The 12659-nt window shown below is 36.3% G+C and overlaps 1 protein-coding gene across 1 annotated transcript in view; it reads left to right on the top strand.

Annotated features, from left to right (window-relative positions):
- MYO3A (myosin IIIA) overlaps positions 1 to 12659 on the top strand; it is a 255909-nt gene that overhangs the window by 119351 nt on the left and 123899 nt on the right. The window contains exons 11-13 of the mRNA XM_027841624.1: positions 424 to 528; positions 959 to 1042; positions 2287 to 2489. Coding sequence (XP_027697425.1) covers positions 424 to 528; positions 959 to 1042; positions 2287 to 2489 — 392 coding nt within the window. The remainder of the gene's footprint in view (positions 1 to 423; positions 529 to 958; positions 1043 to 2286; positions 2490 to 12659) is intronic.

Genomic DNA, 12659 nt, shown 5'->3' with positions numbered 1-12659 from the left:
AATCAACACATTGAAAGAAAAAAATCATTATTTGTTAAAATCTTTACTCAAGATATTATAGTCCTGTACAGTCAGCCTCAAAGACAGGAAGACCTAGGTCCAAGTTTTGCCTCTGACACATATTGGTTGTGTACTCCCTGAGCAAATCACTTCACCCTTATTCTAGGCAACTCAGTAAAACCAGAAATTGTCAAAAAGATGTCAAACTGCATTGTTAGAGGGAGTCTCCAGCCCTGGGCATATCATGTGCTAATGAAACCACAGGATCAGCCCCTGTCCCCTGTTATACATATGATAGCCTTGAATTTTGCTTTTAAATTTCAGGGTATATTTGTGAATAATTCAGGAGGTCTACTTCAAAAAAAATAACACCTCACAAGTGACAGGTGCATTCTGATTTGTCATGTCTTCTTTTCCCTCTAGCATTCAAAACTCTACATTGGAGCAAAGCGAACTGCCAACCCTCCCCACATCTTTGCAGTGGCAGACTTAGGCTATCAGTCCATGGTAACATATAATTCAGATCAGGTAAGGCTCTTCTCATATCAGTTGCATTGATGCCATATGTTTCAGTGAATAGAACACCAATCCTGGAGTCAGGAAGTCCTGAGTTCAAATATGGCCTCAGATACTTACTAGCTGTGTGACCCTGGGCAAGTCACTTAACTTCTGTTTAATTTAATTTCCTCAACTGTAAACTAGGGATAATAATAGCACCTAGCTCCCAGAGTTGTTAGGATCAAATGAGATAGTAATTATATAGTGCTTAGCACAGTGCCTGGCATATAATAAGCACTATTTAAATGTCAGCTATCATTATTATTATTGTTATTATTATTATTATTACTATTATTATTATTATTATTATTTCTCAGTGTACCAGATTAAAACTCATTTAACATATAGACTTCAGCTTCTATCTTCTCTTTTCTTTTTTCTTTTTTTTTAAACCATGCAGTGTATTGTCATTTCTGGAGAAAGTGGGGCTGGAAAGACTGAAAGTGCCCATCTCTTAGTGCAGCAGCTAACTGTTCTTGGAAAGGTAAACTAATTAACACGCACACATACACACACACACACACACACACACACACACACACACACTGTAGAGGTAGGGATTGAACATGTGATTTCACTAATACAGGAAGCTCCCAGGTAAGGATACTGTTTCTACCAAAACTGACCTGCTCCTTCTCTGAAACTTATTGGGTGAGTTTCTTGAAGCATTGGGAGGTTATATGGCATTCCCAGAGTCCCCCAGTCAGGATATGTCAGAGGTAGACTTTGAGCTAGGTGTTTCCTTGTTTTGAGGTCAGCTATCTATCCACTGCACTGTCAGCTTGACCAGCTTTGACCAAGAGGATAAATCTTTAGGTGGAGAATTGTGAGAGAGACCTGCCAAAGGAGGTCATGACAACATGCGGGAAGGAAGGGCTAATGTGTAACAAGGGTTATTGTTTGGGCACTAGAGTTTCTTGGACATGTCTTTCAACTTTTTGTTTTTAACATTCTAAAAGGTAGGTAGATCAAGTATTATATTATACAAAGAAGAAGCAGTCTGGAGAGGTCAAATACCTTTGTTGAGTTCACATAACTAGTTATCTGGTAGGGGGTTATATGAATAAAGGATCTTGGGTTTCCACTTGTCAGATATGCTACATTCTAGTGGGGATGATTTTGGGGGTTTGGGGTGCCTACATGGCTGATGATGACCCTTCCAAATCCAAAATTCTGTGAGGTCAAGATTTAAACATATACTCTGATGGTCAGTGAGGTGGCACAGTGGGTAGAGTGCTGAGTCTGGAGTTAGGAAGACCTGAGTTCAAACCCAACCTCAGGCACTTACTAGCTATGTGACTCTAGGCAAGTCACTTAACTGTTTGCCTCGGTTTCCTCATCTGTAAAATGATCTAGAGAAGGAAATGGCAAACACTCCAGTATCTTTGCCAAGAAAACCTCAAATGGGGTCATGAAGAGTCAGACATGACTGAAATTACTCAACAACATTCTGACTCCAAATGCGTTTGTTGTTTCCATTACATCCCAGTGACTCAACATGCCTAATATACCGTATTTCACTGTGAATGCATTGTACAGTAACTACACATTTAGATCAAACAGTTGCCAAGTTGTAGTATATAATATGAAAATTATGTTTATCAAAAAGATGGAAATTGATTTAATGTATGTGTGTACGTACTTACATATATACATATGTATATTATATATATGTATATACCCATTTTATTAAAACTTTCTTTCTGCATTCTATTTTCTTTTATCTAGGCTAATAACAGAACTCTACAGGAGAAGATTCTCCAAGTAAACAATCTGGTGGAAGCTTTTGGCAATGCTTGCACTATTATTAATGATAATTCTAGCCGTTTTGGAAAATATTTAGAAATGAATTTCACCTGCACTGGCATTGTGATTGGAGCTCAGATTTCAGAATACTTACTTGAAAAGTCCAGAGTTATCCACCAAGCTATGTAAGTGTATGGAAAACAACCACAGGATTTGAGGAACTATAATCAAATGTTATTCCAGGGTTCATGATGCAATGTTTTTTAAAACAACATACTTGATATTTTCATGGAATCATGATTTCATTAGTGTGGGTATTCCCTCTACCAATGTAGCTTGCACTGATAGCTTACAAATTTGTCTCCCTGCCTTTAGACTCCCCAACTCCAATCTATCCTCCCTAGAACTCCCGAACTGATAGATTCAAAGCACAGGTCTGACAGTGTCAGTTCTCTGCTCCACAAGCTTCATTGTCTCCCTACTGCTTCTAGGGCAGTGATTATTAACATATTTTTTTTTTGGTGTTTTGGACCAATGTGACAGTCTGAAATCTATGTTTCCCTTCTCAGAATAATGTGTTTACATACATAGAATAAATTATAAAGGATTACAAAGAAAGCCAGTTATATGGGGAAATTCCTTCACTGTCTGTCTCCAAACTGTTTTTCAGAGTTATCTATCACCCATTACTTGCCTTCATGCACATTGTGTTCCAGCCAAGTTGTTTACTTGCTGTTCCCTGAACACAACATTCCATCTTCCATCTCTATGGCTTTGAACAGACTGTGCTCTATGCAAATATACTCCCTCCTCATCCCCACATATTATATTTGGATTCCCACCAACAGAATGTAAGCTGCCTTAAGGGCAGGAACCATTTCATATTTGTCTTGGTGTTGTCAGCACAGTGCCTGAAGTATTGTGCTTCATAATTGTTTGGTGAATGAATAAATGACCTCATTCCATGCTTTCTTATCTCATGCTCCTCTTGTCAATGTCTTCAGATAAATCTTCCAGAGAGAAGCTAACCCAAGCCATGGATACTCTCCTCTTATTCTTTTAGTAATACAAGAGGCTCTTGGTCTGGGGTGCGTGAAAGGATTTCAGAGAGGAAATAAATATAGGTGGGGGGAAATTTACATCTTATTTTCAGTAATCTTTGTTCTTTTAAATAATCCTATGTGTTTTATTTTGTGCATTTAAAAGAATCATTCTGAGAAAGGTCCATAGGTTTCAAAGGTTGAGTCCCAGTTTTAGGATCTCAAGGGTACCCAGAATACCACACAGACTGTCCACTTGCTGCACAATTAACACTCCCACACCCTTTTCCAGTCATATACTCCAATGAATCTGTGCTCTTGGCATTCTATATTATTCCCACAGTGGTGTGAATCCCAACCTATCCACACTTATCCTATACAATGTGTCTATATCCTCTTATAAATCACAGAATGACAGAATTACAAATATTCCCTAAGATATCCATTCCCTAGTTTTCTTGACATTGTATGGGTACCAGTAGAATAGAAAGGCCATCTCTCAATCTTACTGCATGATTGCCCCTGCACCATTTCCAGTCACACAGCTCTATATTGACGTCCTTTGTGCTACCGATTTTATTCAATATGTTATTGGTCATTTGCTATAGCCTAAACACTCCCACCCTGTGCCTTTTCATTGCCCTTTGGGTGATCTCTGATTTTAATTCTTCAGAGACTGGTATTCCATGACTTGTAGCCATAAAGGACTGATGGAAAAATATTGATGTTTAAAAGCTGGATCTCTGTATCAAAGAGAAACTTAGGGTCATTAAAAGTGCTACACACATTCCTTAAGTCAGTCTAGTTTGCTCTTCCATTCAATTCTGGGTCCACTTACTTCATTGTCCACACAGTTTTTTTTCTTTCTTAGTTTCTTTCTTTCCTTTCTTTCTCTCCTCTCTTTCATTTCTTTCTTTCTTTTTCCTTTTCCTCCTCATCATCATTGTCTTCTCCTCCTCCTCCTCCTTCTCCTTCTCCTCCTTCTTCTTCTTCTTCTTCTTCTTCTTCTTCTTCTCTTCTAACACATCAATCATATCTGCCAGTTTATGCAATATTCTATACCAATAGTGTCTTCTCACAACTCTTCTCTAGGGCTGCTCAGTCATTAAAATCAAACAGTTGTTTCATTTTTAAGATTCTTTTGATTTGCATTATTGTTGTCATTGTGTATATTGTCTTCTTGGTTCTGCCTCTTCAATCTTCATTGTTCTAATATTTCTCTGAATTCTTCAAATTCATAGTTTCTCATTGTATAGTAATATTTCATTACATTCATGTATTGCCATTTGGTGAGTCACTTCCCAAGTTTGTGGGCACTTATTTGTTTCCATTTCTTTGCTAACACGGAAGTTGGGGCAGCTAGGTGGCACAGTAAATAGATCACCAGCCCTGGATTCAGGAGGACCTGAGTTCAAATCTGGCCTCAGATACATAACATTTACTAGCTGTGTGACCCTGGGCAAGTCACGTAACCCCATTGCCTAGCTTAAAAAAATAACTAAACTAACACAGAAGTAGCAGTTAGGTGGCCCAGGGGATAGAGTGCCAAGCCTGGAGTCAGGGAGGCCTGAGTTCATACCTGTACTCAGACACTTATTAGCTGTGTGACCCTGGGCAAGTCATTTAATCCTATTTGCCTCAGTTTCCTCATCAGTAAAATGAGCCAGAGAAGGAAATGACAAACCACTCCAGTATCTTTGCTTAGAAAACCTCCAAAGTGATCACAAAGAGTTGGACATGATTGATAACAACTAAACAGCAATACTAACACAGAAAGCATTGCTATGAGTGCTTTGATATATATGGACCTTTCCTCCTGTATTTAATCTCATTGGGAAATGTGGATGGTATCCATGTCTACTTTTAGAATGTTAATACTCTATATTTACTACTGTCTATTATATGCTACTCTATGTTGTACACTGTTTTATATTACTCTGTGCTCAAATCTTCACACCGTATTCATATTACTCTAAGGCAAACAGAGTCTTACAGATACTTGGTTATATTGTGATATCTTAGTAATGGATTTTTATAATGTCTAGAAGGGAAGCAAACTTGTGCATACTCTTCCTATTTAGCAAATATGTTATGGCTGAGATTCCTGTCCAGATATGGATACTACTAGGTGGCCTTAGAGGTTTCTTCCGATTCTGAAATTCTGTGATTTGGAGTGCTGGACTTAATCAAGAGACATGTAGTTTTGACCCATTAACTTTTCAGAACTGAAGGGTCTTCACCTGTGAAATTGAGACAGTAATACTTCTTTATTTATAAATAAGGGTGACCCAAGAAATAGGGAAATATTGACTAAGCATTATTCCAGAAAAAAATATTGGGAAATTGGATTCTAACGTAGAAAAATGTGTTTTAGACCCATCCCTTTCACTATATACTTGAAAAAGTTCAAAATGGCTCGATGATGGATATATGATCAATAGGTACAAAAATATTTAATGTTAATAGTGATAACTACAATATTATTTAGTGACTTAAAGTTTGCAAAGACTAAAAATGTGTTTTTTCCTTTTATTCTCACAGTTACCCTGGGAGTTATATGTTATTATCCTCATTTTACAGATAAGGAAACTGAGGCAGACAGAGGTTTTTTATTTGCCTGCCCAGGGTCACACAGCCAGAAAACATCTCAGGCAGGATTTGAATGCAGAATCTCCTGATTCCAAGTTAAAAGTTCTACCCACTGCACTAACTAGCTCTCAGAAAAACAATTCTCAGAAGAAGAAATACAAGCTATTTATAGGCATATGAAAAATATTCTAATAATAAAATAAATGCACGTTTAAAAAAAACAAATTTGAGGTTCTATCCTATACTCATCATATTGACAAAGATCTCAAAAAAGGAAAATAACAAGTTTTGGAGGGGCTATGAAAGAATATGTACACTGTGGTAACTTTTGCTGGAGCCACAAATTGGCCTAAATATTCTGGAAGCAACTTGGAATTATACTTAAAATGTCATTAATTGTACATATCCTTTGACTTAATGAAGTCGCTATTAGAATTTTACCACAAAAAAAAGACAGAGGGAAAGGAACCATATATACAAAAATATTTGTAGCAGCACTTTTTCTTATAGCAAAGGACTGAAAACAAAGTGGATGTCCATCAATTGGGGAAGTACTGAAACAAATTATGGTCACCTAAATGAATTAGAGTATTATTGTGCCATAAGAATTAATTTTTTCCAACTTTTTAAAGATTTTTATTTAAAGTTTTGAGTTCCAAATTCTATCCCTTCCTCCCTCCTTTCTCTCTCCCCACCCAAGATTGTAAGCAATCAGATATAGGTTATACATATGCAATCACGCAAAATATTTTCATGTTAGTAATTTTGTATAAGACAAATTAAAAAATGAAAGAAAGTGAAAATAGCATGCTTCAATCTCTATTCAATCAATATCAATTCTTTCTCTGGAGGTGTATAGTATACTTCATTAGCCCTTTGGGATTGTCTTAGATCACCATATTGCTGAGAATAGCTAAGTCATTCACAGTTCTTCATCAAATAATATTGCTGTTACCATATACAACATTCTCCTGGTTTGGTTCAGTTCACTTTGCATCAGTTCATGTAAGTCTTTCCAGGCTTTTCTGAAATCATCCTACTTGTCATTTCTTATAGCACAATAGTATCCAATTGCAATCATATACCACAACTTGTGTAGTCATTCCCCAGTTGATGAACATCTCTTTGATTTCCAGTTCTTAGTCACCACAAAAAAGAGCTGCTATAAATATTTTTGTACAAATACGTCCTTTTCCCTTTTTTGGATGTCCTTGGGATACAGATGTAGCAGTGGCATTGCTGGATCAAAGGGTATGCACAGTTTTATAGCCCTTTGGGCATAATTCCAAATTGCTCTCCAGAGTGGTTGGATCAGTTCACATATCATCCAACAGTGCATTAGTGTCCTTGTTTTTCTACACCCCCCGCAACATCCAACATTTTCCTTTTTTGTCATATTAGTCACTCTCATAGGTATGAGGTAATACCTCAGAGATATTTTAATTTTCATTTCTCTGATAAATAGTAATTAAGAGCATTATTTCACATGATTATAGATAGTTTTGATTTCTTTGAAAACTGCCTGTTCACATCCTACGACCATTTATCAATAGGAGAATAACTTGTATTTTTATAAATTTGCCTCAGTTCTTTGGGTTTATCATATACTAGATTACTATGGTCATTTACTATAATTTACTGTAATTATTAAAATATAATTAGTACCTAATGTATTCCACTGATCTATTTCTTAGCCAGTACCAGATTGTTTTGATAATTACTGCTTTATAATACAGTTTGACATCTGGTATGGCTAAACCACCTTCTTTTGCATTTTTTTTATTGATTCCCTTGATATCCTTGAACTTTTGTTCTTCCAAATGAATTTTTGTTAATATTTTTTCTAGCTCTACAAAATACTTTTTGATAGTTTAGTTTGTATGGCATTAAATAAATAGATTAATTTGGGTAGAATTGCCATTTTTATTGTATTGGCTCAGCCTACCCATGAGCAATTCATATTTTTCTAATTATGTTTAGATATGACTTAATTTTCGTGAAAACTATTTTATAGTTGTGTTCATATAGTTCCTGTCTTGGCAGGCAGACTCCCAGGTATTTCATGTTGTCTACAGTTATTTTAAATGGAATTTCTCTTTCTATCTCTTTTTTTTTTTTTAGGCAATTGGGGGTTAAGTGACTTGCCCAGGGTCACACAGCTAGTAAGTGTCAAGTGTTTGGTCTGAGGCCGGATTTGAACTCAGGTCCTCCTGACTTCAGGGCTGGTGCTCTATCCACTGTGCCACCTAGCTGCCCCTCTTTCTATCTCTTGTTGCTAGACTTTGTTGGTAATACATAGAAACGCTGATGATTTATGTGAATTTATTTTGTATCCTGCAACTTTGCTAAAGTTGTTAACAATTTCAAGTAGTTTTTTTTTAGTTGACTCTCTAGGATTTCCTAAACATAACATCATATCATCTGCAAAAAATGATAGTTTTATTTCCTCATTGCCTATTCTAATTCCTTTAATTTCTTTTCTTCTCTTATTGCTATAGATAACATTTCTAGCACAATATTAAATAATAGAGGAGATAATGGGCATCCTTGCTTCACCCTGATTGTATTGGGAATGCTTCTAGCTTATTATCCCCATTACAGATGCTTGCTGATGGTTTTAGATAGATATTGCTTATCATTTTAAGGTACACTCCCCTTATTCCTATATTCTCCATTGTTTTTAATAGGAACGGGTACTGTATTTTGTCAAAAGCTTTTTCAACATCTACTGAGATAATCATGATTTCCATTGATTTTGTTATTGATATGGTCAATTATGTTGATAGTTTTCCTGAGATTGAACCAACACTGCACCCCTGGTATAAATTCCACCTATTGAATGAATATTGCATCAATATTCATTAGGGAAATTGTTTTATAATTTTCTTTCCTTTGGGTCTTCCTTGTTTGGTTATTAGCAGAAATTTGTGTTGTAAAAGGAATTTGGTAGAACTCCTTCACCTATTAATCCATTCTGCTATCCTATTCCATTTTATGGGAGAGTTCACCCCATTCACATTTATAGCTGTGATAATTGTAATAACTAACTGTGTATTTTCCTCTCTGCTATTTTCACTTGTTTATCCCCCTTTCTCTCTTATTCCCCACCCTTTCCCTCACAAGTGCTTTACTTATGATCATTGTCTTCCCCAGTATACCCTCCCTTTTATCAATCCCTTCTCCCCTTTCTATTATTCCATCCCTTTTTACTTCCTTATAGGGTAAGATAGATTTCTTTATCCAACTGAGTGTGTATATTATTCCTTCTTTAAACTAGTTTTGATGAGAGTGAGGTTTAAGCTTTACTCACCACCCCCAACCCCTGTTTTCCCCCCCATTATAATAGCTCTTTCATGCCTCTTTTATGTGGGATAATTTACCCCCATTCAATCTCTGTCCTCCTTCCTCTGCCCTTCTTCTATTGCAATTTTCTTTCTCATTATTTTGTTTTGTTTTTTGGGGTATCATCCTGTCAAGGTCACTTTATATCCACACCCTCTCTCTACATATATTCCTCCTAATTGCTTTTATAGTAATAAAGTTCTTAAGAGTTACAAATATTATCTTTCCATAAAAATATAAACAGTTTAACCTTATTGAATTTCTTATGTTTCTATTTCTTGTTTCTTTTTTACCTTTTAATGTTTTCTTTGAGTCTTGTATTATTTATTCAGCTCTGGTCTTTTCATTAAGAATGCTTGGAAGTCCTCTATTTCATTGAATGTCCATTTTTTCCCTGAAGGATTATGTTCATTTTTGCTGGGTAGGTGATTCTTGGTTGTAATCCTAACTCTTATGCTTCCAATATATCATATTCCAAGCCCTCTGGTTCTTTAATGTGGAAGCTGTCAAATTCTGTATAATCTTGACTGTAGCTCCATGATATCAGAATTGTTTCCTTTTGGTTTTTTTTCCTTGATCTGTTAGCTCTGGAATTTGGCTATGATGTTTCTGGGAGTTTTCATTTTGGGATCTCTTTCAGGCAGTGATTGGTGTAGTTTTCTTTGAAAGATGTTGTCCAGGCTTTTTTTTTTATCATGGTTTTCAAGTAGTCCAGTAATTCTTATATTATCTCTCCTGGGTCTATTTTTTCAGTCAGTTATTTTTCCAATGAGAAATTTCACATTTTCTTCCACTTTTTTTTTTTTACTTTTTTGATTTTGTTTTATTATATCTTAATGTCTCATAGAGTCATTAGTTTCCACTTGTTCAATTCTAATTGTTAAGGAATTATTTTCTTTGGTGAGATTGTGTACTTCTTTTTTCCATTTAGCCAATTTTATTTTTTAAGGAGTTATTTTTCTCAGTAAGTTTTTGCTTATCTTTTCCCATGCTATTGACTCTTTTTTCATAATTCTCTTGCATTACTCCCCTTTCTTTTCCCAATTTTTCTTTTACTTCTCTAATTTGCTTTTTAAAATCCTTTTAAAGGTCTTCCAGGAATTCTTTTTGTGCCAGAGACCAAATTCCATTTTTCTTTGAGGCTTCATATGTAGCCATTTTGACATTATTATCTTCTTCTGAGTTTATGCCTTGATCCTCTCTATCACTATAGTAACTTTCTTTAGTCAAGCACTTTTTTGGGTTTGGGTATTTTTGCTCATTTTTCTGCCTTTTTTGTGACTTGGTGTTTTTATGTGACATTTGAGCTCGGATCCTGTACTGTTCCAAGGTTTTTGTGCTGGGGCTCTGGGTCTTACTGCTGGCTTTCACTGGACTTCAGGGATTAACTGCTTGCTTTCTCTGGAGGGTAGGCATCCCTCTGGCTTGAACTTGGGAGTGGGACCTCTCTGTTGGCCTCCCCAGGTGTGGGATTTAGCTGCTCACCTGTTCCAGGAGTGGGGCCCTACTGCTGGGTTACTATAGAAACAGGGTTTCTCTGCTGGTAGGCCCCAGGGGTGGGGTCTTGCTGTTGGCCAGTCTCAAGATGGGGCTTCTCTACTGGTCAGCAATGGGGTCAAGACCTGGCTGGTGGCTTGTGCTAGGAGTAGAGGTCACTGTGGTGGGGTCTTGCTGCCATGCACAAACTACCCACTTGCCTAGGGGGCTGCTGGGTTGCAAGAGGGTGAGTCCTCAATGGTGGATTGCCCCCTTCTATGAGGCTGGCTGCTGCTGCTGCTCTTGAACCATGCTCCCCTCCCATCCCAGTGAGACAGACCTTTCCTGTTGGGCTGATAAGCTGCTTCGCTACACCTAAGTCAATTCTGAAGCAGTTTTCTAGTTGTTTGGAGGGGAATTTGGGAGGGCTTCAGAGGGTTCTTACTCCACCATCTTGGCACTGGAAGTCCAAAAAATTAATTAAAGAGACAATTTTTAGAAACCTGGGAAGACTTATATGACTGGTGGAGAGTGAAATGAACAGAACTAGGAAAAAAAGTATGCATTGACCATAAAATTATAAAGGAAAACAGCACTGACAGACTGAAGAACTGATCAATTCAGTAATCACGCATGATTCCAGAAGAATGATGATAAAGAATGCTTCTCACTTCTTAGTGGAGAGGTAGTGCACTGCAGGTAAAAACTGTACATGTATTTTCTGGCAGGACCAATACAACAAATTTTTTTTGCTGGAATATACTTATTTCTTACAAGGATGGGATTTTATTTCAGGAGGGGATGCTGCTGTTTGAATAGAGGTAGAAAGAAAAAGAAAAAAGAATCAATGCTACTTTTTAAATTTTTTTTATTTTTAGTTCCAAATTCTCTTCCTCCCTCTATTCCCTCCACCACCCACTGAGAAGGCAAGAAATCTGGTACCTATTAAACATATGAAGTGATGTAAAACATATTTCCATATTAGCCATGTTGCACAAAATAAATAAAGAAGAAAAAATATGCTTCAATTTGCACTCAGAATCCATCAGTTCTCTGTCTGAAGGTGAATAGCATTTTTCATCATGAATTCTTTGAAACTGTTATGTTTCATTGTATTGATCAGAATTCTAAGTCTTCCACAGTTGATCATAATTATATTTTTGCTGTTACTGGATGCATTGTTCTCCTGGTTCTGCTCACTTCACTTTGTGTCAGTTCATATAAGTCTTCTTAGGTTTTTTCTGAAACCATCCTGCTTGTCATTTCTAATAGCATAATAGTATTCCATCACAGCAATATTCCATAACTTGTTTAGCCATTCCCCAATTTGTGGGTATCTCTTTAGTTTATAATTATTTGCCCCAACAAAAAGAGTCACTGTAGATATTTTTGTATATATGGGCCCTTTTCCTTTTTCTTTGATCACTCTGGGTTATAGACCTAGTAGAGGTATTGCTTAGTCAAAAGATACGCACAGGTTGGGCATGGTTCCAAGTTGTTCTCCAGGAAGGTTGTACTAATTCACAGATCCACAAACACTGCATTAGTATACATATTTTCCCATATCCCTTTGAACATTTGTCATTCCTTTTCTGTCATCTTAGCCAATCTGATATGTATAAGGAAGTACCTCAGTTATTTTAATTTTTATTTCTCTAACTATTAGTGACTTAGAGCATTTTTCATATAATTATTGATAACCTTGATTTCTTCTTCTGAAAAATACTTGCTAATGTCCTTTGACCAATTATATATTGGAGAATGGCTTTTATTTTTATAGATTTGGTTCAGTTACCTATATATTTGTAGGAAAGAGGTCTTTATCAAAGATTTTCTTCTTAATTCTACTTTCTTCCTAATTTTGGCTGCATTGGTTTTGTTTCTGCAAACCCTTTTTAATTTAATGTA

Source organism: Vombatus ursinus, unplaced genomic scaffold (assembly GCF_900497805.2).
Source record: "Vombatus ursinus unplaced genomic scaffold, bare-nosed wombat genome assembly UNPS02014861.1, whole genome shotgun sequence".
NCBI classification, from domain to species: domain Eukaryota; kingdom Metazoa; phylum Chordata; class Mammalia; order Diprotodontia; family Vombatidae; genus Vombatus; species Vombatus ursinus.
Note: the sequence above shows the minus strand (reverse complement) of the source record. Positions and strands in the feature narration are given on the sequence as shown.